The sequence below is a fragment of the Anomaloglossus baeobatrachus genome, chromosome 11, assembly GCF_048569485.1.
Source record: "Anomaloglossus baeobatrachus isolate aAnoBae1 chromosome 11, aAnoBae1.hap1, whole genome shotgun sequence".
In the NCBI taxonomy this organism is placed as follows: domain Eukaryota; kingdom Metazoa; phylum Chordata; class Amphibia; order Anura; family Aromobatidae; genus Anomaloglossus; species Anomaloglossus baeobatrachus.
The window spans coordinates 2,748,369-2,775,517 of record NC_134363.1 but is presented as its reverse complement, the minus strand read 5'-3'; the positions used below and the strand labels follow the sequence as shown (position 1 = coordinate 2,775,517).

At 55.1% G+C, this 27,149-nt stretch overlaps 1 protein-coding gene across 1 annotated transcript in view; it reads left to right on the top strand.

The window, feature by feature from the left end:
- CAPZB (capping actin protein of muscle Z-line subunit beta) overlaps positions 1 to 27,149 on the top strand; it is a 57,446-nt gene that overhangs the window by 20,210 nt on the left and 10,087 nt on the right. The window contains 4 exon segments of the mRNA XM_075329314.1: positions 15,243 to 15,332; positions 22,154 to 22,275; positions 22,360 to 22,417; positions 22,420 to 22,490. Coding sequence (XP_075185429.1) covers positions 15,243 to 15,332; positions 22,154 to 22,275; positions 22,360 to 22,417; positions 22,420 to 22,490 — 341 coding nt within the window.

The following is a 27,149-nucleotide window of genomic DNA, read 5'->3' as shown; positions in this document are numbered from 1 at the left end:
ATGTAATGTCTGGAGGTTATATCAGCACTGGAGCATTATAAGAGGGGCTGATATCAGTCACATATGTAATGTCTGGAGGTTATATCAGCACTGGAGCGTTATAAGAGGGGCTGATATCAGTCACATATGTAATGTCTGGAGGTTATATCAGCACTGGAGCGTTATAAGAGGGGCTGATATCAGTCACATATGTAATGTCTGGGGTTATATCAGCACTGGAGCATTATAAGAGGGGCTGATATCAGTCACATATGTAATGTCTGGGGTTATATCAGCACTGGAGCGTTATAAGAGGGGCTGATATCAGTCACATATGTAATGTCTGGAGGTTATATCAGTGCTGGAGCGTTATAAGAGGGGCTGATATCAGTCACATATGTAATGTCTGGAGGTTATATCAGCACTGGAGTGTTATAAGAGGGGCTGATATCAGTCACATATGTAATGTCTGGGGTTATATCAGCACTGGAGTGTTATAAGAGGGGCTGATATCAGTCACATATGTAATGTCTGGGGTTATATCAGTGCTGGAGCGTTATAAGAGGGGCTGATATCAGTCACATATGTAATGTCTGGAGGTTATATCAGCACTGGAGCGTTATAAGAGGAGCTGATATCAGTCACATATGTAATGTCTGGGGTTATATCAGCACTGGAGCGTTATAAGAGGGGCTGATATCAGTCACATGTGTAATGTCTGGAAGTTATATCAGCACTGGAGCGTTATAAGAGGGGCTGATATCAGTCACATATGTAATGTCTGGGGTTATATCAGCACTGGAGCATTATAAGAGGGGCTGATATCAGTCACATATGTAATGTCTGGAGGTTATATCAGCACTGGAGCATTATAAGAGGGGCTGATATCAGTCACATATGTAATGTCTGGAGGTTATATCAGCACTGGAGCGTTATAAGAGGGGCTGATATCAGTCACATATGTAATGTCTGGAGGTTATATCAGCACTGGAGCGTTATAAGAGGGGCTGATATCAGTCACATATGTAATGTCTGGAGGTTATATCAGTGCTGGAGCGTTATAAGAGGGGCTGATATCAGTCACATATGTAATGTCTGGAGGTTATATCAGCACTGGAGTGTTATAAGAGGGGCTGATATCAGTCACATATGTAATGTCTGGGGTTATATCAGCACTGGAGTGTTATAAGAGGGGCTGATATCAGTCACATATGTAATGTCTGGGGTTATATCAGCACTGGAGCATTATAAGAGGGGCTGATATCAGTCACATATGTAATGTCTGGGGTTATATCAGCACTGGAGCGTTATAAGAGGGGCTGATATCAGTCACATATGTAATGTCTGGGGTTATATCAGCACTGGAGCATTATAAGAGGGGCTGATATCAGTCACATATGTAATGTCTGGGGTTATATCAGCACTGGAGCATTATAAGAGGGGCTGATATCAGTCACATGTGTAATGTCTGGAGGTTATATCAGTACTGGAGCATTATAAGAGGAGCTGATATCAGTCACATATGTAATGTCTGGGGGTTATATCAGCACTGGAGCGTTATAAGAGGGGCTGATATCAGTCACATATGTAATGTCTGGGGTTATATCAGTGCTGGAGCATTATAAGAGGGGCTGATATCAGTCACATATGTAATGTCTGGGGTTATATCAGCACTGGAGCGTTATAAGAGGGGCTGATATCAGTCACATATGTAATGTCTGGGGTTATATCAGCACTGGAGCGTTATAAGAGGGGCTGATATCAGTCACATGTGTAATGTCTGGAGGTTATATCAGCACTGGAGCGTTATAAGAGGGGCTGATATCAGTCACATATGTAATGTCTGGGGTTATATCAGCACTGGAGCGTTATAAGAGGGGCTGATATCAGTCACATATGTAATGTCTGGAAGTTATATCAGCACTGGAGCGTTATAAGAGGAGCTGATATCAGTCACATATGTAATGTCTGGGGTTATATCAGCACTGGAGCGTTATAAGAGGGGCTGATATCAGTCACATATGTAATGTCTGGGGTTATATCAGTACTGGAGCGTTATAAGAGGGGCTGATATCAGTCACATATGTAATGTCTGGAAGTTATATCAGCACTGGAGCGTTATAAGAGGGGCTGATATCAGTCACATATGTAATGTCTGGAGGTTATATCAGCACTGGAGCGTTATAAGAGGGGCTGATATCAGTCACATATGTAATGTCTGGAAGTTATATCAGCACTGGAGCGTTATAAGAGGGGCTGATATCAGTCACATATGTAATGTCTGGGGTTATATCAGCGCTGGAGCATTATAAGAGGGGCTGATATCAGTCACATATGTAATGTCTGGGGTTATATCAGCACTGGAGCGTTATAAGAGGGGCTGATATCAGTCACATATGTAATGTCTGGAGGTTATATCAGCACTGGAGCATTATAAGAGGGGCTGATATCAGTCACATATGTAATGTCTGGAGGTTATATCAGCACTGGAGCGTTATAAGAGGGGCTGAGATCAGTCATATATGTAATGTCTGGGGTTATATCAGCACTGGAGCGTTATAAGAGGGGCTGATATCAGTCACATGTGTAATGTCTGGAGGTTATATCAGCACTGGAGCATTATAAGAGGGGCTGAGATCAGTCATATATGTAATGTCTGGGGTTATATCAGCACTGGAGCGTTATAAGAGGGGCTGATATCAGTCACATATGTAATGTCTGGAGGTTATATCAGCACTGGAGCGTTATAAGAGGGGCTGAGATCAGTCATATATGTAATGTCTGGGGTTATATCAGCACTGGAGCGTTATAAGAGGGGCTGATATCAGTCACATATGTAATGTCTGGGGTTATATCAGCACTGGAGCGTTATAAGAGGGGCTGATATCAGTCACATATGTAATGTCTGGAGGTTATATCAGCACTGGAGCGTTATAAGAGGGGCTGATATCAGTCACATATGTAATGTCTGGAGCGTTATATACTGTATATGGCAGTATTGACATGCAGCTTTAATGGCTGATAACAGGGAGTAAAAGATGTTATTCCAGGTTTAGGATGCATGCCATGCGATGGGCCGTGTGCGTATAGGATGCCCCCGTAAGAAGAGCACCATTGATGGGATTACCATCCTTTCCTTAGTTCAGCTGTTCTTAAAATATGCAAATAAGGAGTACTTGTGCTCAATGGGCACCGTGCGGGGTACGACCTGAGGGTGGCATTGACACCTATGTGGGTCTGAGCGGTGCTGGCCGTGGTGGGCTCCATGGCTTCTCCCTCCACAGACCCCCGGGGTGCAGAGATCCCAGGACCGCACATACCAGGAGCGGACCCCTCTCGGCTTTCACTGCTGACCGGCGCGGAGGAGACAACCCGACACCTGAGCAGCTCTGCTATTCCACCCGTCAGCACATTCCCACAGCCGCCAGCTCAGGAGGGGGCAGCGCAGGGAGACAGCCTGCTGCATCCGGCTCTACACCTGACAGCAAGGGCTGCTGCACTGTGAGCTGCTGCTATCTGTTATCAGTTTTCATGTGGTGATTGCTGGTTATATATAAGGGGGTGGAGGTCTAATCCGGGGTCTCCCCAAAATCCATGATAGAAGAGGGGTGATATTAGAGGACCCCTTTAATTTGCCCCCTGGTTTATAATGCAGCTGAGCTTTATCAGGATTCTCCAGCCACCGCCTCAGTGATGTGCTAGTGTTCTCTGCTATCAGCTGATGGAGCATGTCCTTACGGTCAGTACGGCCTCCCTGGTACTGGTATCTGCCCAGTTACATGTAGCCGCAGCGCTCACAACCCACCTGCCTTCCTTATACCTGGCAGCGGTGCATTGTTGGAGATTGTCAGCTGACTGTTCCTGTTTCAGTTTCCATCAGGAGAGTTTTGGCAGCAGCTTTGGATGTGACTGGAGGAGTCTGCACAGAATCATTCAAAATAAGTGAATAAATGTTTTTCAGAGTAACGTTAGTTTTTTGTCTGTCATGTGCTGCTGATTGCGTGCTGTTCCCGCCGGGCGGCAGCGGGGGGCGCAGTATCTGTGCGTGACAATGGGGGGGGACGGTCGGCGTCAGTGCGGAATGGTTCCCATCTGCTGACAGGAGAGCGGGTCCAGCCGGGAAACAGAAAAGCCTCCAAAACGCCGATTGCTCGCAGCGAGGCGCCCGCGGCCTCCGCACGGATGGGGGACTTGGCAGCGGATGAAAGGGAAGCAGATCCCCGCTGCCGCTAACAAGGGGAGAAAAATGAAGCTTTAGACGTATAAACATCCCGTCACCAGGATAAACAGTGCGCTGCAATCACCCGCTGCACGGGGCAGGAGGCTCCGCGCACCCCCCGGTGCTCCCACATAACCGGAGGCTGACCGCGAGCATCTGTGTCCAGCCCCACGTGCCCAGAGCCCCGCGTACCTCCCCCTGTATATGGCTGTGCCCCGCGTACCTCCCCCTGTATATGGCTGTGCCCCGCGTACCTCCCCCTGTATATGGCTGTGCCCCGCGTACCTCCCCCTGTATATGGCTGTGCCCCGCGTACCTCCCCCTGTATATGGCTGTGCCCCGCGTACCTCCCCCTGTATATGGCTGTGCCCCGCGTACCTCCCCCTGTATATGGCTGTGCCCCGCGTACCTCCCCCTGTATATGGCTGTGCCCCGCGTACCTCCCCCTGTATATGGCTGTGCCCCGCGTACCTCCCCCTGTATATGGCTGTGCCCCGCGTACCTCCCCCTGTATATGGCTGTGCCCCGCGTACCTCCCCCTGTATATGGCTGTGCCCCGCGTACCTCCCCCTGTATATGGCTGTGCCCCGCGTACCTCCCCCTGTATATGGCTGTGCCCCGCGTACCTCCCCCTGTATATGGCTGTGCCCCGCGTACCTCCCCCTGTATATGGCTGTGCCCCGCGTACCTCCCCCTGTATATGGCTGTGCCCCGCGTACCTCCCCCTGTATATGGCTGTGCCCCGCGTACCTCCCCCTGTATATGGCTGTGCCCCGCGTACCTCCCCCTGTATATGGCTGTGCCCCGCGTACCTCCCCCTGTATATGGCTGTGCCCCGCGTACCTCCCCCTGTATATGGCTGTGCCCCGCGTACCTCCCCCTGTATATGGCTGTGCCCCGCGTACCTCCCCCTGTATATGGCTGTGCCCCGCGTACCTCCCCCTGTATATGGCTGTGCCCCGCATACCTCCCCCTGTATATGGCTGTGCCCCGCGTACCTCCCCCTGTATATGGCTGTGCCCCGCGTACCTCCCCCTGTATATGGCTGTGCCCCGCGTACCTCCCCCTGTATATGGCTGTGCCCCGCGTACCTCCCCCTGTATATGGCTGTGCCCCGCGAACCTCCCCCTGTATATGGCTGTGCCCCGCGAACCTCCCCCTGTATATGGCTGTGCCCCGCATACCTCCCCCTGTATATGGCTGTGCCCCGCGAACCTCCCCCTGTATATGGCTGTGCTCCGCGTACCTCCCCCTGTATACGGCTGTGCTCTGCTTACCTCCCCCTGTATATGGCTGTGCTCCGCGTACCTCCCCCTGTATACAGCTGTGCTCTGCGTACCTCCCCCTGTATATAACTGCCCCGCGTACCTCCCCCTGTATACGGCTGTGCTCCACGTACCATCCCCTGTATACGGCTGTGCTCCGCGTACCATCCCCTGTATATGGCTGTGCTCCGCGTACCTCCCCTGTATATGGCTGTGCCCCGCGAACCTCCCCCTGTATATGGCTGTGCTCTGCTTACCTCCCCCTGTATATGGCTGTGCCCCGCGTACCTCCCCCTGTATATGGTCGTGCCCCGCGAACCTCCCCCTGTATATGGCTGTGCCCCGCGAACCTCCCCCTGTATATGGCTGTGCCCCGCGTACCTCCCCCTGTATATGGCTGTGCCCCGCGTACCTCCCCCTGTATATGGCTGTGCTCTGCGTACCTCCCCCTGTATATGGCTGTGCCCCGCGTACCTCCCCCTGTATATGGCTGTGCCCCGCGTACCTCCCCCTGTATATGGCTGTGCCCCGCGTACCTCCCCCTGTATATGGCTGTGCCCCGCGTACCTCCCCCTGTATATGGCTGTGCCCCGCGTACCTCCCCCTGTATATCGCTGTGCCCCGCGAACCTCCCCCTGTATATGGCTGTGCCCCGCGTACCTCCCCCTGTATATCGCTGTGCTCCATGTACCTGCCCCTTTTGTTTGTCCTTGGTGCTGTTTCCAGCCTCCCCCCCCTCTCCCCCGTATACCTTCCTGCTCCTCATATATTTTTCCTATATTCCGTCTTGTACATGGGAAACTTCACTCAGAACTTGTCAAACAGCATTAGTGTGAGCGGCATCCCCGCAACCAGGAGAAATGCCGCAACCAGGAGAAATGCCAAATCCACATTCCTGCAGGGTTACACTACACAACACAGCTGGCACCGAAATACTTCGACGGCCGCATACACACAGCATATACAGTGGGAAATCAAGGACTTGCTGTAGATACACTGCACAGTACCACTTCTCCTGTCCTGTATACTGGGTGTAATCCTCAGTATCTGTATTATTCTGTATATATACACTGCACAGTACCACTTCTCCTGTCCTGTATACTGGGTGTAATCCTCAGTATCTGTATTATTCTGTATATATACACTGTACAGTACCACTTCTCCTGTCCTGTATACTGGGTGTAATCCTCAGTGTCTGTATTATTCTGTATATATACACTGCACAGTACCACTTCTCCTGTCCTGTATACTGGGTGTAATCCTCAGTGTCTGTATTATTCTGTATATACACACACTGCACAGTACCACTTCTCCTGTCCTGTATACTGGGTGTAATCCTCAGTATCTGTATTATCCTGTATATATACACTGCACAGTACCACTTCTCCTGTCCTGTATACTGGGTGTAATCCTCAGTGTCTGTATTATTCTGTATATACACACACTGCACAGTACCACTTCTCCTGTCCTGTATACTGGGTGTAATCCTCAGTATCTGTATTATTCTGTACATATACACTGCACAGTACCACTTCTCCTGTCCTGTATACTGGGTGTAATCCTCAGTATCTGTATTATTCTGTATATATACACTGCACAGTACCACTTCTCCTGTCCTGTATACTGGGTGTAATCCTCAGTATCTGTATTATTCTGTATATATACACTGCACAGTACCACTTCTCCTGTCCTGTATACTGGGTGTAATCTTCAGTACCTGTATTATTCTGTATATATACACTGCACAGTACCACTTCTCCTGTCCTGTATACTGGGTGTAATCCTCAGTACCTGTATTATTCTGTATATATACACTGCACAGTACCACTTCTCCTGTCCTGTATACTGGGTGTAATCCTCAGTGTCTGTATTGTTCTGTATATATACACTGCACAGTACCACTTCTCCTGTCCTGTATACTGGGTGTAGTCCTCAGTATCTGTATTATTCTGTATATATACACTGCACAGTACCACTCCTCCTGTCCTGTATACTGGGTGTACTCCTCAGTATCTGTATTATTCTGTATATATACACTGCACAGTACCACTTCTCCTGCCCTGTATACTGGGTGTAATCCTCAGTATCTGTATTATTCTGTATATATACACTGCACAGTACCACTTCTCCTGTCCTGTATACTGGGTGTAATCCTCAGTATCTGTATTATTCTGTATATATACACTGCACAGTACCACTTCTCCTGTCCTGTATACTGGGTGTAATCCTCAGTACCTGTATTATTCTGTATATATACACTGCACAGTACCACTTCTCCTGCCCTGTATACTGGGTGTAATCCTCAGTGTCTGTATTATTCTGTATATATACACTGCACAGTACCACTTCTCCTGTCCTGTATACTGGGTGTAATCCTCAGTATCTGTATTATTCTGTATATATACACTGCACAGTACCACTTCTCCTGTCCTGTATACTGGGTGTAATCCTCAGTACCTGTATTATTCTGTATATATACACTGCACAGTACCACTTCTCCTGTCCTGTATACTGGGTGCAATCCTCGGTATCTGTATTATTCTGTATATATACACTGCACAGTACCACTTCTCCTGTCCTGTATACTGGGTGTAATCCTCAGTACCTGTATTATTCTGTATATATACACTGCACAGTGCCACTTCACCTGTCCTGTATACTGGGTGTTATCCTCAGTGTCTGTATTATTCTGTATATATACACTGCACAGTACCACTTCTCCTGTCCTGTATACTGGGTGTAATCCTCAGTGTCTGTATTATTCTGTATATATACACTGCACAGTACCACTTCTCCTGTCCTGTATACTGGGTGCAATCCTCGGTATCTGTATTATTCTGTATATATACACTGCACAGTACCACTTCTCCTGTCCTGTATACTGGGTGTAATCCTCAGTACCTGTATTATTCTGTATATATACACTGCACAGTGCCACTTCACCTGTCCTGTATACTGGGTGTTATCCTCAGTGTCTGTATTATTCTGTATATATACACTGCACAGTGCCACTTCTCCTGCCCTGTATACTGGGTGTAATCCTCAGTATCTGTATTATTCTGTATATATACACTGCACAGTACCACTTCTCCTGTCCTGTATACTGGGTGTAATCCTCAGTGTCTGTATTATTCTGTATATACACACACTGCACAGTACCACTTCTCCTGTCCTGTATACTGGGTGTAATCCTCAGTACCTGTAGTATTCTGTATATATACACTGCACAGTACCACTTCTCCTGTCCTGTATACTGAGTGTAATCCTCAGTACCTGTATTATTCTGTATATATACACTGCACAGTACCACTTATCCTGTCCTGTATACTGGGTGTAATCCTCAGTGTCTGTATTGTTCTGTATATATACACTGCACAGTACCACTTCTCCTGTCCTGTATACTGGGTGTAATCCTCAGTATCTGTATTATTCTGTACATATACACTGCACAGTACCACTTCTCCTGTCCTGTATACTGGGTGTAATCCTCAGTATCTGTATTATTCTGTGTATATATACACTGCACAGTACCACTTCTCCTGTCCTGTATACTGGGTGTAATCCTCAGTATCTGTATTATTCTGTATATATACACTGCACAGTACCACTTCTCCTGTCCTGTGTACTGGGTGTAATCCTCAGTATCTGTATTATTCTGTATATATACACTGCACAGTACCACTTCTCCTGTCCTGTATACTGGGTGTAATCCTCAGTACCTGTATTATTCTGTATATATACACTGCACAGTACCACTTCTCCTGTCCTGTATACTGGGTGTAATCCTCAGTATCTGTATTATTCTGTATATATACACTGCACAGTACCACTTCTCCTGTCCTGTATACTGGGTGTAATCCTCAGTATCTGTATTATTCTGTATATATACACTGCACAGTACCACTTCTCCTGTCCTGTGTACTGGGTGTAATCCTCAGTATCTGTATTATTCTGTACATATACACTGCACAGTACCACTTCTCCTGTTCTGTATACTGGGTGCAATCCTCGGTATCTGTATTATTCTGTATATATACACTGCACAGTACCACTTCTCCTGTCCTGTATACTGGGTGTGATCCTCAGTATCTGTATTATTCTGTATATATACACTGCACAGTACCACTTCTCCTGTCCTGTATACTGGGTGTAATCCTCAGTATCTGTATTATTCTGTATATATACACTGCACAGTACCACTTCTCCTGTCCTGTATACTGGGTGTAATTCTCAGTATGTGTATTATTCTGTATATATACACTGCACAGTACCACTCCTCCTGTCCTGTATACTGGGTGTAATCCTCAGTATCTGTATTATTCTGTATATATACACTGCACAGTACCACTTCTCCTGTCCTGTATACTGGGTGTAATCCTAAATATCTGTATTATTCTGTATATATACACTGTACAGTACCACTTCTCCTGTCCTGTATACTGGGTGTAATCCACAGTATCTGTATTATTCTGTATATATACACTGTACAGTACCACTTCTCCTGTCCTGTATACTGGGTGTAATCCTCAGTGTCTGTATTATTCTGTATATATACACTGCACAGTACCACTTCTCCTGTCCTGTATACTGGGTGTAATCCTCAGTATCTGTATTATTCTGTATATATATACACTGCACAGTACCACTTCTCCTGTCCTGTATACTGGGTGTAATCCTCAGTATCTGTATTATTCTGTATATATACACTGCACAGTACCACTTCTCCTGTCCTGTATACTGGCTGTAATCCTCAGTATCTGTATTATGCTGTATATATACACTGCACAGTACCACTTCTCCTGTCCTGTATACTGGGTGTAATCCTCAGTACCTGTATTATTCTGTATATATACACTGCACAGTACCACTTCTCCTGTCCTGTATACTGGGTGTAATCCTCAGTATCTGTATTATTCTGTATATACACACTGCACAGTACCACTTCTCCTGTCCTGTATACTGGGTGTAACCCTCAGTATCTGTATTATTCTGTATATACACACTGCACAGTACCACTCCTCCTGTCCTGTATACTGGGTGTAATCCTCAGTATCTGTATTATTCTGTATATATACACTGCACAGTACCACTCCTCCTGTCCTGTATACTGGGTGTAATCCTCAGTGTCTGTATTATTCTGTATATATACACTGCACAGTACCACTTCTCCTGTCCTGTATACTGGGTGTAATCCTCAGTATCTGTATTATTCTGTATATACACACTGCACAGTACCACTCCTCCTGTCCTGTATACTGGGTGTAATCCTCAGTGTCTGTATTATTCTGTATATATACACTGCACAGTACCACTTCTCCTGTCCTGTATACTGGGTGTAATCCTCGGTATCTGTATTGTTCTGTATGTATACACTGCACAGTACCACTTCTCCTGTCCTGTATAGGCTTCTTCTCTGCGGTCTTGTGGGGGTCCTTGCTCTGGTCGCTGCGAGGCTTCTCTGCGGTCTTGTGGGGGTCCTTGCTCTGGTCGCTGCGAGGCTTCTCTGCGGTCTTGTGAGGGTCCTCGCTCTGGTCGCTGCGAGGCTCCTTCTCTGTGGTCTTGTGAGGGTCCTTGCTCTGGTCGCTGCGAGGCTTCTTCTCTGCGGTTTTGTGAGGGGTTTTGCTCTGGTCGCTGTGAGGCTTCTTCTCTGCGGTCTTGTGGGGGTCCTTGCTCTGGTCGCTGCGAGGCTTCTTCTCTGCGGTCTTGTGGGGGTCCTTGCTCTGGTCGCTGTGAGGCTTCTTCTCTGCGGTCTTGTGCGGGTCCCCGCTCTGGTCGCTGCGAGGCTTCTTCTCTGCGGCCTTGTGAGGGGTTTTGCTCTGGTCGCTGCGAGGCTTCTTCTCTGCGGTCTTGTGGGGGTCCTTGCTCTGGTCGCTGTGAGGCTTCTTCTCTGCGGTCTTGTGGGGGTCCTTGCTCTGGTCGCTGCGAGGTTTCTTCTCTGCGGTCTTGGGGGGGGTCCTTGCTCTGGTCGCTGTGAGGCTTCTTCTCTGCGGTCTTGTGGGGGTCCCCGCTCTGGTCGCTGCGAGGCTGCTTCTCTGCGGTCTTGTGGGGGTCCCCGCTCTGGTCGCTGCGAGGCTTCTTCTCTGCGGTCTTGTGAGGGTTTTTGCTCTGGTCGCTGTGAGGCTTCTTCTCTGCGGTCTTGTGAGGGTCCTTGCTCTGGTCGCTGTGAGGCTTCTTCTCTGCGGTCTTGTGGTGGTCCTTGCTCTGGTCGCTGTGAGGCTTCTTCTCTGCGGTCTTGTGAGGGTCCTTGCTCTGGTCACTGCGAGGCTTCTTCTCTGCGGTCTTGTGGGGGTCCCCGCTCTGGTCGCTGCGAGGCTGCTTCTCTGCGGTCTTGTGGGGGTCCCCGCTCTGGTCGCTGCGAGGCTTCTTCTCTGCGGTCTTGTGAGGGTTTTTGCTCTGGTCGCTGTGAGGCTTCTTCTCTGCGGTCTTGTGAGGGTCCTTGCTCTGGTCGCTGTGAGGCTTCTTCTCTGCGGTCTTGTGGTGGTCCTTGCTCTGGTCGCTGTGAGGCTTCTTCTCTGCGGTCTTGTGGGGGTCCTTGCTCTGGTCGCTGCGAGGCTTCTTCTCTGCCGTCTTGTGGGGGTCCCTGCTCCTGTCGCTGCGAGGCTTCTTCTCTGCGGTCTTGTGAGGGTCCTTGCTCTGGTCGCTGCGAAGCTTCTTCTCTGCGGTCTTGTGGGGGTCCTTGCTCTGGTCGCTGCGAGGCTTCTTCTCTGCGGTCTTGTGAGGGGTTTTGCTCTGGTCGCTGTGAGGCTTCTTCTCTGCGGTCTTGTGGGGGTCCTTGCTCTGGTCGCTGTGAGGCTTTTTCTCTGCGGTCTTGTTGGGGTCCTTGCTCTGGTCGCTGCGAGGCTTCTTCTCTGCGGTCTTGTGAGGGTCCTTGCTCTGGTCGCTGCGAGGCTTCTTCTCTGCGGTCTTGTGGGGGTCCTTGCTCTGGTCGCTGCGAGGCTTCTTCTCTGCGGTCTTGTGGTGGTCCTTGCTCTGGTCGCTGTGAGGCTTCTTCTCTGCGGTATTGTGGGGGTCCTTGCTCTGGTCGCTGTGAGGCTTCTTCTCTGCGGTCTTGTGGGGGTCCTTGCTCTGGTCACTGTGAGGCTTCTTCTGTGCGGTCTTGTGGGGGTCCTTGCTCTGGTCGCTGCGAGGCTTCTTCTCTGCGGTCTTGTGGGGGTCCTTGCTCTGGTCGCTGCGAGGCTTCTTCTCTGCGGTCTTGTGGGGGTCCTTGCTCTGGTCGCTGCGAGGCTTCTTCTCTGCGGTCTTGTGGGGGTCCTTGCTCTGGTCGCTGTGAGGCTTCTTCTCTGCGGTCTTGTGGGGGTCCTTGCTCTGGTCACTGTGAGGCTTCTTCTCTGCGGTCTTGTGGGGGTCCTTGCTCTGGTCGCTGTGAGGCTTCTTCTCTGCGGTCTTGTGGTGGTCCTTGCTCTGGTCGCTGTGAGGCTTCTTCTCTGCGGTCTTGTGGGGGTCCTTGCTCTGGTCGCTGTGAGGCTTCTTCTCTGCGGTCTTGTGGGGGTCCTTGCTCTGGTCGCTGTGAGGCTTCTTCTCTGCGGTCTTGTGGGGGTCCTTGCTCTGGTCGCTGCGAGGTTTCTTCTCTGCGGTCTTGGGGGGGGTCCTTGCTCTGGTCGCTGTGAGGCTTCTTCTCTGCGGTCTTGTGGGGGTCCCCGCTCTGGTCGCTGCGAGGCTGCTTCTCTGCGGTCTTGTGGGGGTCCCCGCTCTGGTCGCTGCGAGGCTTCTTCTCTGCGGTCTTGTGAGGGTTTTTGCTCTGGTCGCTGTGAGGCTTCTTCTCTGCGGTCTTGTGAGGGTCCTTGCTCTGGTCGCTGTGAGGCTTCTTCTCTGCGGTCTTGTGGTGGTCCTTGCTCTGGTCGCTGTGAGGCTTCTTCTCTGCGGTCTTGTGGTGGTCCTTGCTCTGGTCGCTGTGAGGCTTCTTCTCTGCGGTCTTGTGAGGGTCCTTGCTCTGGTCGCTGCAAGGCTTCTTCTCTGCGGTCTTGTGGGGGTCCCCGCTCTGGTCGCTGCGAGGCTGCTTCTCTGCGGTCTTGTGGGGGTCCCCGCTCTGGTCGCTGCGAGGCTTCTTCTCTGCGGTCTTGTGAGGGTTTTTGCTCTGGTCGCTGTGAGGCTTCTTCTCTGCGGTCTTGTGAGGGTCCTTGCTCTGGTCGCTGTGAGGCTTCTTCTCTGCGGTCTTGTGGTGGTCCTTGCTCTGGTCGCTGTGAGGCTTCTTCTCTGCGGTCTTGTGGGGGTCCTTGCTCTGGTCGCTGCGAGGCTTCTTCTCTGCCGTCTTGTGGGGGTCCCTGCTCCTGTCGCTGCGAGGCTTCTTCTCTGCGGTCTTGTGAGGGTCCTTGCTCTGGTCGCTGCGAAGCTTCTTCTCTGCGGTCTTGTGGGGGTCCTTGCTCTGGTCGCTGCGAGGCTTCTTCTCTGCGGTCTTGTGAGGGGTTTTGCTCTGGTCGCTGTGAGGCTTCTTCTCTGCGGTCTTGTGGGGGTCCTTGCTCTGGTCGCTGTGAGGCTTTTTCTCTGCGGTCTTGTTGGGGTCCTTGCTCTGGTCGCTGCGAGGCTTCTTCTCTGCGGTCTTGTGAGGGTCCTTGCTCTGGTCGCTGCGAGGCTTCTTCTCTGCGGTCTTGTGGGGGTCCTTGCTCTGGTCGCTGCGAGGCTTCTTCTCTGCGGTCTTGTGGTGGTCCTTGCTCTGGTCGCTGTGAGGCTTCTTCTCTGCGGTATTGTGGGGGTCCTTGCTCTGGTCGCTGTGAGGCTTCTTCTCTGCGGTCTTGTGGGGGTCCTTGCTCTGGTCACTGGGAGGCTTCTTCTGTGCGGTCTTGTGGGGGTCCTTGCTCTGGTCGCTGCGAGGCTTCTTCTCTGCGGTCTTGTGGGGGTCCTTGCTCTGGTCGCTGCGAGGCTTCTTCTCTGCGGTCTTGTGGGGGTCCTTGCTCTGGTCGCTGCGAGGCTTCTTCTCTGCGGTCTTGTGGGGGTCCTTGCTCTGGTCGCTGTGAGGCTTCTTCTCTGCGGTCTTGTGGGGGTCCTTGCTCTGGTCACTGTGAGGCTTCTTCTCTGCGGTCTTGTGGGGGTCCTTGCTCTGGTCGCTGTGAGGCTTCTTCTCTGCGGTCTTGTGGTGGTCCTTGCTCTGGTCGCTGTGAGGCTTCTTCTCTGCGGTCTTGTGGGGGTCCTTGCTCTGGTCGCTGTGAGGCTTCTTCTCTGCGGTCTTGTGGGGGTCCTTGCTCTGGTCGCTGTGAGGCTTCTTCTCTGCGGTCTTGTGGGGGTCCTTGCTCTGGTCGCTGCGAGGCTTCTTCTCTGCGGTCTTGTGGGGGTCCTTGCTCTGGTCGCTGCGAGGCTTCTTCTCTGCGGTGGTTTCCTCTTTCGTGACTTGTTATATTCCGGGATCTTCTGGCTTTTGCTGATCTTCTTTCTTCTCAGATTGAACTTTTAGACTTTCACTTCCACTTTAAGGCTCTGAAATGCTGAGTAATCGGACGTCCTACACTCCGGTCACATCTAGATCTGCAAGCACTTCTGTTCTGGTTTCCCCCAGCTGTCGGGGAGTGCAGCTCTGGATGTGACTGCAGTGGTTCGGGGGAGACCCTGCGGTACAGTTGCATGGTCTCTGGAGGAATATCGCAAACTCCTGGCAGGGTCCAGCGCCACCTGCTGGAAGTCACTGCTGCAGCCCTCGCCCCGCCATTAATCAGTGAGGAGGTCATGTCTCGTGTCTGTAGGGGGCGCTGCAGTCGGGGGCTTCTGTCTGTGTATAGGGGGGTGCAGGCTTGTGTGATGCATCGGTCGTATCGGGCTAACATTAATATGTTGTGTATTTTGTCTTTCAGAGTGACCAGCAGTTGGACTGTGCCTTGGATTTAATGAGGCGTCTCCCTCCCCAACAGATTGAGAAGAACCTCAGTGACCTCATTGACTTGGTAAGAGCCCGATCCTCTGTCCTCTACCTGTCCTGGGTCTGGTACGGGCCCTCTGCACCCCCCATGTCCTGGGTCTTGTACGGGCCCTCTGCACCCCCCTGTCCTGGGTCTGGTACAGGCCCTCTGCTCCCCCCTGTCCTGGGTCTGGTACAGGCCCTCTGCTCCCCCCCTGTCCTGGGTCTGGTACGGGCCCTCTGCTCCCCCCCTGTCCTGTGTCTGGTACGGGCCCTCTGCTCCCCCCCCCTGTTTTGGGTCTGGTACGGGCCCTCTGCTCCCCCCCTGTCCTGGGTCTGGTACGGGCCCTCTGCACCCCCCTGTCCTGGGTCTGGTACGGGCCCTCTGCTCCCCCTCTGTTTTGGGTCTGGTACGGGCCCTCTGCTCCCCCTCTGTCCTGGGTCTGGTACGGGCCCTCTGCTCCCCCCCCCCTGTCCTGGGTCTGGTACGGGCCCTCTGCTCCCCCCCTGTCATGGGTCTGGTACGGGCCCTCTGCTCCCCCCCTGTCCTGGGTCTGGTACGGGCCCTCTGCTCCCCCCCCTGTCCTGGATCTGGTACGGGCCCTCTGCTCCCCCCCCTGTCCTGGGTCTGGTACGGGCCCTCTGCACCCCCCCTGTCCTGGGTGTGGTACGGGCCCTCTGCACCCCCCCTGTCCTGGGTGTGGTACAGGCCCTCTGCACCCCCCCTGTCCTGGGTGTGGTACGGGCCCTCTGCACCCCCCATGTCCTGGGTCTGGTACGGGCCCTCTTCATCCCCCCCTGTTCTGGGTGTGGTACGGGCCCTCTGCTCCCCCCTGTCCTGGGTCTGGTACGGGCCCTCTGCTCCTCCCTGTCCTGGGTCTGGTACGGGCCCTCTGCTCCCCCCTGTCCTGGGTCTGGTACGGGCCCTCTGCTCCTCCCTGGCCTGGGTCTGGTACGGGCCCTCTGCTCCTCCCTGGCCTGGGTCTGGTATGGGCCCTCTTCACCCCCCCCCCTGTCCTGGGTCTGGTACGGGCCCTCTGCTCCCCCCTGTCCTGGGTCTGGTACGGGCCCTCTGCTCCTCCCTGGCCTGGGTCTGGTATGGGCCCTCTGCACCCCCCTGTCCTGGGTGTGGTACGGGCCCTCCACCTTTCATCAGGCCTCTCCTGTTTTCGGGTGTTGTTCTCCTCTTGGCTGTGCCTGTTGGGAGTGTTGCTGCGGACCCCCGCTCTGACATGAGGGTCCTCTTTCCCCCCTCTCCAGGCTTTGTAGTGAGAGAATGATAATCCGTGTGTAACCCGTGACTGGCGGCCTCCACGCCGCTGCTCCAGACTGTTCGCCACCATTAGCGGGGCCTCCTGGCGCGGCCGCAGTCACGTTCCCGGAGCTGATAATTAGGTCGCATTAGCCGCCCTGTCAGTCACACGCCCTGTGATCCACATAAGCCGGGGCCAGAGCGCGGCAGGAGCGAGGACGGCGGGAAGTAGGCGAGAGCGCGACAGGAGCGAGGACGGCGAGAACTAGGCGAGAGCGTGACAGGAGCGAGGACGGCGGGAAGTAGGCGAGAGCGTGACAGGAGCGAGGACGGCGGCAACTAGGCGAGAGCGCGACAGGAGCGAGGACGGCGGGAACTAGGCGAGAGCGTGACAGGAGCGAGAACGGCGGGAAATAGGCGAGAGCTTGACAGGAACGAGGACGGCGAGAACTAGGCGAGAGTGTGACAGGAGCGAGAACGGCGGGAACTAGGCGAGAGCGTGACAGGAGCGAGGACGGCGGGAACTAGGCGAGAGCTTGACAGGAGCGAGGACGGCGGGAACTAGGCGAGAGTGTGACAGGAGCGAGGACGGCGAGAACTAGGCGAGAGCGTGACAGGAGCGAGGACGGCGGGAAGTAGGCGAGAGCGTGACAGGAACGAGGACGGCGAGAACTAGGCGAGAGCGCGACAGGAGCGAGGACGGCAGGAACTAGGCGAGAGCGCGACAGGAGCGAGGACGGCGGGAAGTAGGCGAGAGCGCGACAGGAGCGAGGACGGCGGGAAGTAGGCGAGAGCGCGACAGGAGCGAGGACGGCGAGAACTAGGCGAGAGCGTGACAGGAGCGAGGACGGCAGGAACTAGGCGAGAGCGCGACAGGAGCGAGGACGGCGGGAACTAGGCGAGAGCGCGACAGGAGCGAGGACGGCGAGAACTAGGCGAGAGCGCGGCAGGAGCGAGGACGGCGGGAAGTAGGCGAGAGCGCGACAGGAGCGAGGACGGCGAGAACTAGGCGAGAGCGTGGCAGGAACGAGGACGGCGAGAACTAGGCGAGAGCGTGACAGGAGCGAGGACGGCGGGAAGTAGGCGAGAGCGCGGCAGGAGCGAGGACGGCGGGAAGTAGGCGAGAGCGCGACAGGAGCGAGGACGGCGAGAACTAGGCGAGAGCGTGACAGGAGCGAGGACGGCGGGAAGTAGGCGAGAGCGTGACAGGAACGAGGACGGCGAGAACTAGGCGAGAGCGTGACGGGAGCGAGGACGGCAGGAACTAGGCGAGAGCGTGACAGGAGCGAGGACGGCGGCAACTAGGCGAGAGCGCGACAAAGCGAGGACGGCGGGAACTAGGCGAGAGGATGGCGGGAATTAGGCGAGAGCGCTCGTCTGCATCCGATTAACGAAGACTGAGGCCTTTATCTCTGGAGTGCAAGGATGGAAATGGGACCCCTACACAATCTGCTCCGTGTCTGGGGGCGACCCCCCGGAGCCCCCCGATCAGCCGCTGCTCCCCCATCTTTCGGCGGTCGTCCTCGGCCTCCTCAGACGTCGCTGCGGCTCGTAATTGTTGTAGGAGGAGAGCGATTGTCAGGAACGTCCGGGCTCCATTGTGCGGAGATGTGTGCAGCCGTGTCGGAGCCCCCCGTCCACTTCCCACCTGTCAGCCGGCCCGCCTGGACGCTTTCATTTCCCTCTTGCTCCATATCCAGCTCGCCATCTCTGCGGGGATCTGGTTTCGGGCCGGAACAATGGCCGCAGTCTTGCACCATCAGTTTACAAGTGGTTAAGTTTAATTAAGTTTGTTCGGATCCCCGGCTGAGTGAAGTGCGGGGGGGGCCGCGCCCCGGGACCACAAGAGCCACCTTGTTCCACGCACGGCTACAAGAAGCTCATTAACTTCTCGCAATTTGTCCTCTGTGCTCCTCCTCTGAATGTCCCCTGAAGACTGTCTGAAGTTTCATTGTCGTCCCCCCCCCCCCCCCCGCACCGCACCACCCACCCTCTCACCGCTGATAGCCGATCTCTCCACACTCATACCTGACCCGTGCGTGATCCCGGCCCACCCAAGTCTGCAACCTGCCCCTCCATTCCCAGAGCCAGGTGCACCCAGGCCAGAGAGATGGTGGCCATTGTGCATACATATATATATCCTGTATTATACTCCAGAGCTGCACTCACTATTCTGCTGGTGCAGTCACTGTGTACATACATTACTGATCCTGAGTTACATCCTGTATTATACTCCAGAGCTGCACTCACTATTCTGCTGGTGCAGTCACTGTGCACATACATTACATTACTGATCCTGAGTTACCTCCTGTATTATACTCCAGAGCTGCACTCACTATTCTGCTGCTGCAGTCACTGTGTACATACATTACATTACTGATCCTGAGTTACCTCCTGTATTATACTCCAGAGCTGCACTCACTATTCTGCTGGTGCAGTCACTGTGCACATACATTACATTACTGATCCTGAGTTACCTCCTGTATTATACTCCAGAGCTGCACTCACTATTCTGCTGGTGCAGTCACTGTGTACATACATTACATTACTGATCCTGAGTTACCTCCTGTATTATACTCCAGAGCTGCACTCACTATTCTGCTGGTGCAGTCACTGTATACATACATTACATTACTGATCCTGAGTTACCTCCTGTATTATACTCTAGAGCTGCACTCACTATTCTGCTGGGGCAGTCACTGTGTACATACATTACTGATCCTGAGTTACCTCCTGTATTATACTCTAGAGCTGCACTCACTATTCTGCTGGTGCAGTCACTGTGTACATACATTACATTACCGATCCTGAGTTATCTCCTGTATTATACTCCAGAGCTGCACTCAATGTTCTACGGGTGGAGTAGCATTAGTTGTCACTCCGTTCCCCTTGACACATGTAACCCTTTAGATTAGAACTTGTCATGGATTTCCCTGATATTTGTGATTTTTAAAGAGTTATCTGCCCCCCCCCCCACCACCACCTTTTTTCTCCTCTTTTTTTCTTCCCAGACTGAGCTAATTAGGCCTCTGCCCAGGACAGGAGGTGGAGCAGGAATGTGAGCGCTGCTCTGGACGCACTAATCGCTGAGCATTCCTTTTTTATTGAGCTGGAGGAAGTCCTTGGGCAGAGGCCGGCGCCTTTGATGTTTCTCCTCTGTTCATGACTTTCTTCTTCTACTCTGCTTTAATAGAATAAGCAGCAATCATTGTAACAGCCTCCTCCTCCTCCTCCTCCTCCTCCTCGCCCTTCACCACCACCACCTCCTCCTCCCGTGTCCTCCACCTCCTCTTCCTCCTCCGTGTCCTCCGCCTCCTCTTCCTCCTCCGTGTCCTCCGCCTCCTCTTCCTCCTCCGTGTCCTCCGCCTCCTCTTCCTCCTCCGTGTCCTCCGCCTCCTCTTCCTCCTCCGTGTCCTCCGCCTCCTCTTCCTCCTCCGTGTCCTCCGCCTCCTCTTCCTCCTCCGTGTCCTCCGCCTCCTCTCCCGTGTCTTCCTCCTCTCCCGTGTCTTCCTCCTCTCCCGTGTCTTCCTCCTCTCCCGTGTCTTCCTCCTCTCCCGTGTCTTCCTCCTCTCCCGTGTCTTCCTCCTCTCCCGTGTCTTCCTCCTCTCCCGTGTCTTCCTCCTCTCCCGTGTCTTCCTCCTCTCCCGTGTCTTCCTCCTCTCCCGTGTCTTCCTCCTCTCCCGTGTCTTCCTCCTCTCCCGTGTCTTCCTCCTCTCCCGTGTCTTCCTCCTCTCCCGTGTCTTCCTCCTCTCCCGTGTCTTCCTCCTCTCCCGTGTCTTCCTCCTCTCCCGTGTCTTCCTCCTCTCCCGTGTCTTCCTCCTCTCCCGTGTCTTCCTCCTCTCCCGTGTCTTCCTCCTCTCCCGTGTCTTCCTCCTCTCCCGTGTCTTCCTCCTCTCCCGTGTCTTCCTCCTCTCCCGTGTCTTCCTCCTCTCCCGTGTCTTCCTCCTCTCCCGTGTCTTCCTCCTCTCCCGTGTCTTCCTCCTCTCCCGTGTCTTGCTCCGCCGCCTCCTCTCCCGTGTCTTGCTCCGCCGCCTCCTCTCCCGTGTCTTGCTCCGACGCCTCCTCTCCCGTGTCTTGCTCCGACGCCTCCTCTCCCGTGTCTTGCTCCGACGCCTCCTCTCCCGTGTCTTGCTCCGACGCCTCCTCTCCCGTGTCTTGCTCCGCCGCCTCCTCTCCCGTGTCTTGCTCCGCCGCCTCCTCTCCCGTGTCTTGCTCCGCCGCCTCCTCTCCCGTGTCTTGCTCCGCCGCCTCCTCTCCCGTGTCTTGCTCCGCCGCCTCCTCTCCCGTGTCTTGCTCCGCCGCCTCCTCTCCCGTGTCTTGCTCCGCCGCCTCCTCTCCCGTGTCTTGCTCCGCCGCCTCCTCTCCCGTGTCTTCCTCCGCCGCCTCCTCTCCCGTGTCTTCCTCCGCCGCCTCCTCTCCCGTGTCTTCCTCCGCCGCCTCCTCTCCCGTGTCTTCCTCCTCTCCCGTGTCTTGCTCCGCCGCCTCCTCTCCCGTGTCTTGCTCCGCCGCCTCCTCTCCCGTGTCTTGCTCCGCCGCCTCCTCTCCCGTGTCTTGCTCCGCCGCCTCCTCTCCCGTGTCTTGCTCCGCCGCCTCCTCTCCCGTGTCTTGCTCCGCCGCCTCCTCTCCCGTGTCTTGCTCCGCCGCCTCCTCTCCCGTGTCTTGCTCCGCCGCCTCCTCTCCCGTGTCTTGCTCCGCCGCCTCCTCTCCCGTGTCTTGCTCCGCCGCCTCCTCTCCCGTGTCTTGCTCCGCCGCCTCCTCTCCCGTGTCTTGCTCCGCCGCCTCCTCTCCCGTGTCTTGCTCCGCCGCCTCCTCTCCCGTGTCTTGCTCCGCCGCCTCCTCTCCCGTGTCTTGCTCCGCCGCCTCCTCTCCCGTGTCTTGCTCCGCCGCCTCCTCTCCCGTGTCTTGCTCCGCCGCCTCCTCTCCCGTGTCTTCCTCCGCCGCCTCCTCTCCCGTGTCTTCCTCCGCCGCCTCCTCTCCCGTGTCTTCCTCCGCCGCCTCCTCTCCCGTGTCTTCCTCCGCCGCCTCCTCTCCCGTGTCTTCCTCCGCCGCCTCCTCTCCCGTGTCTTCCTCCGCCGCCTCCTCTCCCGTGTCTTCCTCCGCCGCCTCCTCTCCCGTGTCTTCCTCCGCCGCCTCCTCTCCCGTGTCTTCCGCCGCCGCCTCCTCTCCCGTGTCTTCCGCCGCCGCCTCCTCTCCCGTGTCTTCCGCCGCCGCCTCCTCCTCTCCCGTGTCTTCCGCCGCCGCCCCTCCTCTCCCGTGTCTTCCGCCGCCGCCTCCTCTCCCGTGTCTTCCGCCGCCGCCTCCTCTCCCGTGTCTTCCGCCGCCGCCTCCTCTCCCGTGTCTTCCGCCGCCGCCTCCTCTCCCGTGTCTTCCGCCGCCGCCTCCTCTCCCGTGTCTTCCGCCGCCGCCTCCTCTCCCGTGTCTTCCGCCGCCGCCTCCTCTCCCGTGTCTTCCGCCGCCGCCTCCTCTCCCGTGTCTTCCGCCGCCGCCTCCTCTCCCGTGTCTTCCGCCTCCCATGGCCTCCGCCTCCTTGTCCTCCTTTTTCCCAGTGTGCTTTGCTGCTCCGGTCACCGTGGCCTCTCTTTACGGCTGCTGTAAAGTGTGCTGCTGTTTTGCAGGTCCCCAGTCTGTGTGAAGACCTCCTGTCCTCGGTGGATCAGCCCCTGAAGATCGCTCGGGATAAGGTTGTGGGTAAAGACTATCTGCTGTGCGACTACAACAGAGATGGCGACTCCTACAGGTGACCCCCGGTGGTGCAGGCGCTCGGTGCCTTCCTCACCACCACCCGGAGCGCCCCTTTAATTCCTCTCTCACTTCCCTGCAGGTCACCGTGGAGCAATAAGTACGACCCTCCCCTGGAGGATGGAGCCATGCCGTCTGCCCAGCCATGCCGTCTGCCCGTCTGCGCAAGCTGGAGGTGGAAGCCAACAACGCCTTCGACCAGTACCGCGACCTGTAAGTCGTCCCCCGCCGCCGGGGCTGAGGGGGGGGGGGCTGCGTGGGCCGATGATTACATCCAGACTCCTTTGTTTGGGACTCGCGCACTAGGGCAACGCAGGAACGCGGCTCCGGCCCGGCGCAGGCGTGTGATGTCATTATGAGGTCACCGAAGAGTGCGGTCTCCGCATCACCGCCGACGCGCGTTTCTCCAGCTGTAGGGCAGAGCGCGAGGCGGAGCGTCCCCCCGGGGTCCCCCGCAATCTGTGCTCTGCTATTCCTATGGAGATATAAATACATATTGGCTCCGGGAAATGGAGACCCACCAAACCACAGAGACCCGGGAGTCAGGGGACGGCGGCCATATTTATATCAGACCCACAGAAATAGGGGCCAAAGGAACAACCCCGTCAGTGAGTGCAGCATACACGTCTCTGCTGGAAACAGTCAGCAAGACAGTGAGTGCAGCTCTGGAGTATAATACAGGAGGTAACTCAGGATCAGTAATGTATGTACACAGTGACTGCACCAGCAGAATAGTGAGTGCAGCTCTGGAGTATAATACAGGAGGTAACTCAGGATCAGTAATGTAATGTATGTACACAGTGACTGCACCAGCAGAACAGTGAGTGCAGCTCTGGAGTATAATACAGGAGGTAACTCAGGATCAGCAATGTCTGTACACAGTGATTGCACCAGCAGAATAGTGAGTGCAGCTCTGGAGTATAATACAGGAGGTAACTCAGGATCAGCAATGTCTGTACACAGTGACTGCACCAGCAGAACAGTGAGTGCAGCTCTGGAGTATAATACAGGAGGTAACTCAGGATCAGTATTGTAATGTATGTACACAGTGACTGCACCAGCAGAATAGTGAGTGCAGCTCTGGAGTATAATACAGGAGGTATCTCAGGATCAGTAATGTATGTACACAGTGACTGCACCAGCAGAAGAGTGAGTGCAGCTCTGGAGTATAATACAGGAGGTAACTCAGGATCAGTAATGTATGTACACTGTGACTGCTCCAGCAGAATAGTGAGTGCAGCTCTGGAGTATAATACAGGAGGTGACTCAGGATCAGTAATGTACAGTATGTACACAGTGACTGCACCAGCAGAATAGTGAGTGCAGCTCTGGAGTATAATACAGGAGGTAACTCAGGATCAGTAATGTAATGTATGTACACAGTGACTGCATCAGCAGAATAGCGAGTGCAGCTCTGCAGTATAATACAGGAGGTAACTCCGGATCAGTAATGTAATGTATGTACACAGTGACTGCACCTGCAGAATAGTGAGTGCAGCTCTGGAGTATAATACAGGAGGTAACTCAGGATCAGTAATGTATGTACACAGTGACTGCACCAGCAGAATAGTGAGTGCAGCTCTGGAGTATAATACAGGAGGTAACTCAGGATCAGTAATGTAATGTATGTACACAGTGACTGCACCAGCAGAATAGTGAGTGCAGCTCTGGAGGATAATACAGGAGGTAACTCAGGATCAGTAATGTATGTACACAGTGAGTGCACCAGCAGAATAGTGAGTGCAGCTCTGGAGTATAATACAGGAGGTAACTCAGGATCAGTAATGTATGTACACAGTGACTGCACCAGCAGAATAGTGAGTGCAGCTCTGGAGTATAATACAGGATGTAATCAGTAACTCTTTAGGTTTTGGAAGTCGGGTGTCTCCAGTTACTGGTGTATTTCTGTGATGTGTGGAGTTCTGGGCATGCTGGGAGTTGTAGTGTTTTGGTTGGTGACTCCTCTGATGTTGATGCCTCCGTGTGTGGTCCCGTCCCCCCCTTATACTGGTCTGTACAGGGGGCGGTGCTGGGCTCGGGGCGGGGGAGTCGCTGGTGTGAGTCGGGGACACGGCTGCTGCTCAGGTTTCGGATGTGCAGATGTTCTCTGGGCTCGGCTCCGGGGTCTCGGCATGTGGCCGGGGGGCTGCACCTGTGCGTCCCAGATACAGTGTCACTGCTTATACCTGACGGGGTCGGCCGGTGACATTTTGGGACTCGTCAGTCATTCTGCGGTTAGTAACAGATGAGGAAGACACAGAATACAAAGTCTGGCTGGAGCTTGTAGTTCTCCACAGAATACCAGTCGGGATTTTAGAGACATAATGGACACCTGACACTCGGGGGACGGGACAATGACCCTGACACTGGGGGGACGGGACAATGACCCTGACACTCGGGGGACGGGACAATGACCCTGACACTGGGGGGACGGGACAATGACCCTGACACTCGGGGGGACGGGACAATGACCCTGACACTGGGGGGACGGGACAATGACCCTGACACTGGGGGGGACGGGACAATGACCCTGACACTGGGGGGACGGGACAATGACCCTGACACTGGGGGGACGGGACAATGACCCTGACACTGGGGGGACGGGACAATGACCCTGACACTGGGGGGACGGGACAATGACCCTGACACTGGGGGGACGGGACAATGACCCTGACACTGGGGGGACGGGACAATGACCCTGACACTGGGGGGACGGGACAATGACCCTGACACTGGGGGGACGGGACAATGACCCTGACACTGGGGGGACGGGACAATGACCCTGACACTGGGGGGACGGGACAATGACCCTGACACTGGGGGGGACGGGACAATGACCCTGACACTGGGGGGACGGGACAATGACCCTGACACTGGGGGGACGGGACAATGACCCTGACACTGGGGGGGACGGGACAATGACCCTGACACTGGGGGGACGGGACAATGACCCTGACACTGGGGGGACGGGACAATGACCCTGACACTGGGGGGACGGGACAATGACCCTGACACTGGGGGGGACGGGGACAATGACCCTGACACCGGGGGACGGGACAATGACCCTGACACCGGGGGACGGGACAATGACCCTGACACCGGGGGACGGGACAATGACCCTGACACCGGGGGACGGGACAATGACCCTGACACCGGGGGACGGGACAATGACCCTGACACCGTTGGACGGGACAATGACCCTGACACCGGGGGGACGGGAGAATGACCCTGACACCCGGGGGACGGGAGAATGACCCTGACACCCAGGGGCGACGGGAGAATGACCCTGACACCCGGGGGGACGGGAGAATGACCCTGACACCCGGGGGGACGGGAGAATGACCCCGATACCAGGGGACGGGACAATGACCCTGACACCGGGGGACGGGACAATGACCCTGACACCCGGGGGACGGGACAATGACCCCGATACCCGGGGGACGGGACAATGACCCCGATACCCGGGGGACGGGACAATGACCCTGACACCCGGGGGACGGGACAATGACCCCTGACACTGGGGGGACGGGACAGATGACACTTTTGTTATTTGTGATCAGTTTCTCAAGGAGTTAATGGTGTAATTTGCCTCTTTAACCCTTCACTGGGCGTGCCAGCAGGGAGCGGTGAGAGGTGGCGCAGGGTCGGCTCTGCCATGCGGTTGCTGTTAGGTCGTCGCACGTCTCCTGGGGATCGGTGCGGTTTTCAGACTTGGTTTTAGCATATTCTTCAAATACCCACAAAAGCCATTATGTAAAATCCCGTCAACGGTGACCACATCAGACCTGCGCCACAGCCCCCTCCCCCACCCGCCACAGCCCCTCCCCGCTGTCAGTGCCCCCCGTCCCCAGCTGTTGCCTCCCTGTCCTCTGCCATTACTGCTCCCCATTCCCCGCCCCCTCGTCCCCCTTCCACTGACGCCGGCCCCTCGTTCCCCCCCCCCCCCTCCCCCCTTTCGCCGACCCCTCGTCCCCCCCCTTCCTCCCCGCTGTCGCCAGCCCCTCGTCCCCCCCCCTTCCTCCCCGCTGTCGCCAGCCCCTCGTCCCCCCCCCCTTCCTCCCCGCTGTCACCGGCCCCTTGTCCCCCTCTCCCCGCTGTCGCTGGCTCCTGTCCCCTCCGCTGTCGCCAGACCCTCTTCTCCCCCCTTCATGGTGTTCAGAATAATCTGAGGCCGCGATTGCTGTAGGACGAGTTCTGCGATTCCTGCTGAGATCTGCGCTCCCGCGGCCTCCGTCATCCCATTCTTATGCGCTATGTCCGTCCGGCAGCACGGGGGGCTCAGAGGTTTCCTGTGGATGTTGGGGGTTGTGTTCTTCTGCGGCCGGTCCTGTGGATGTTGGGGGTTGTGTTCTTCTGCGGCGGGTCCTGTGGATGTTGGGGGTTGGGTTCCTCCGCGGCTGCTCCTGTGGATGTTGGGGGTTGGGTTCCTCTGCGGCCGGTCCTGTGGATGTTGGGGGTTGGGTTCCTCTGCGGCCGGTCCTGTGGATGTTGGGGGGTTGTGTTCCTCTGTGGATGTTGGGGGTTGGGTTCCTCTGTGGATGTTGGGGGTTGTGTTCTTCTGCGGCCGGTCCTGTGGATGTTGGGGGTTGGGTTCCTCCGCGGCCGGTCCTGTGGATGTTGGGGGTTGGGTTCCTCTGCGGCCGGTCCTGTGGATGTTGGGGGTTGGGTTCCTCTGCGGCCGGTCCTGTGGATGTTGGGGGTTGTGTTCCTCTGCGGCCGGTCCTGTGGATGTTGGGGGTTGTGTTCCTCTGCGGCCGGTCCTGTGGATGTTGGGGGTTGTGTTCCTCTGCGGCCGGTCCTGTGGATGTTGGGGGGTTGTGTTCCTCTGTGGATGTTGGGGGTTGTGCTCCTCTGCGGCCGGTCCTGTGGATG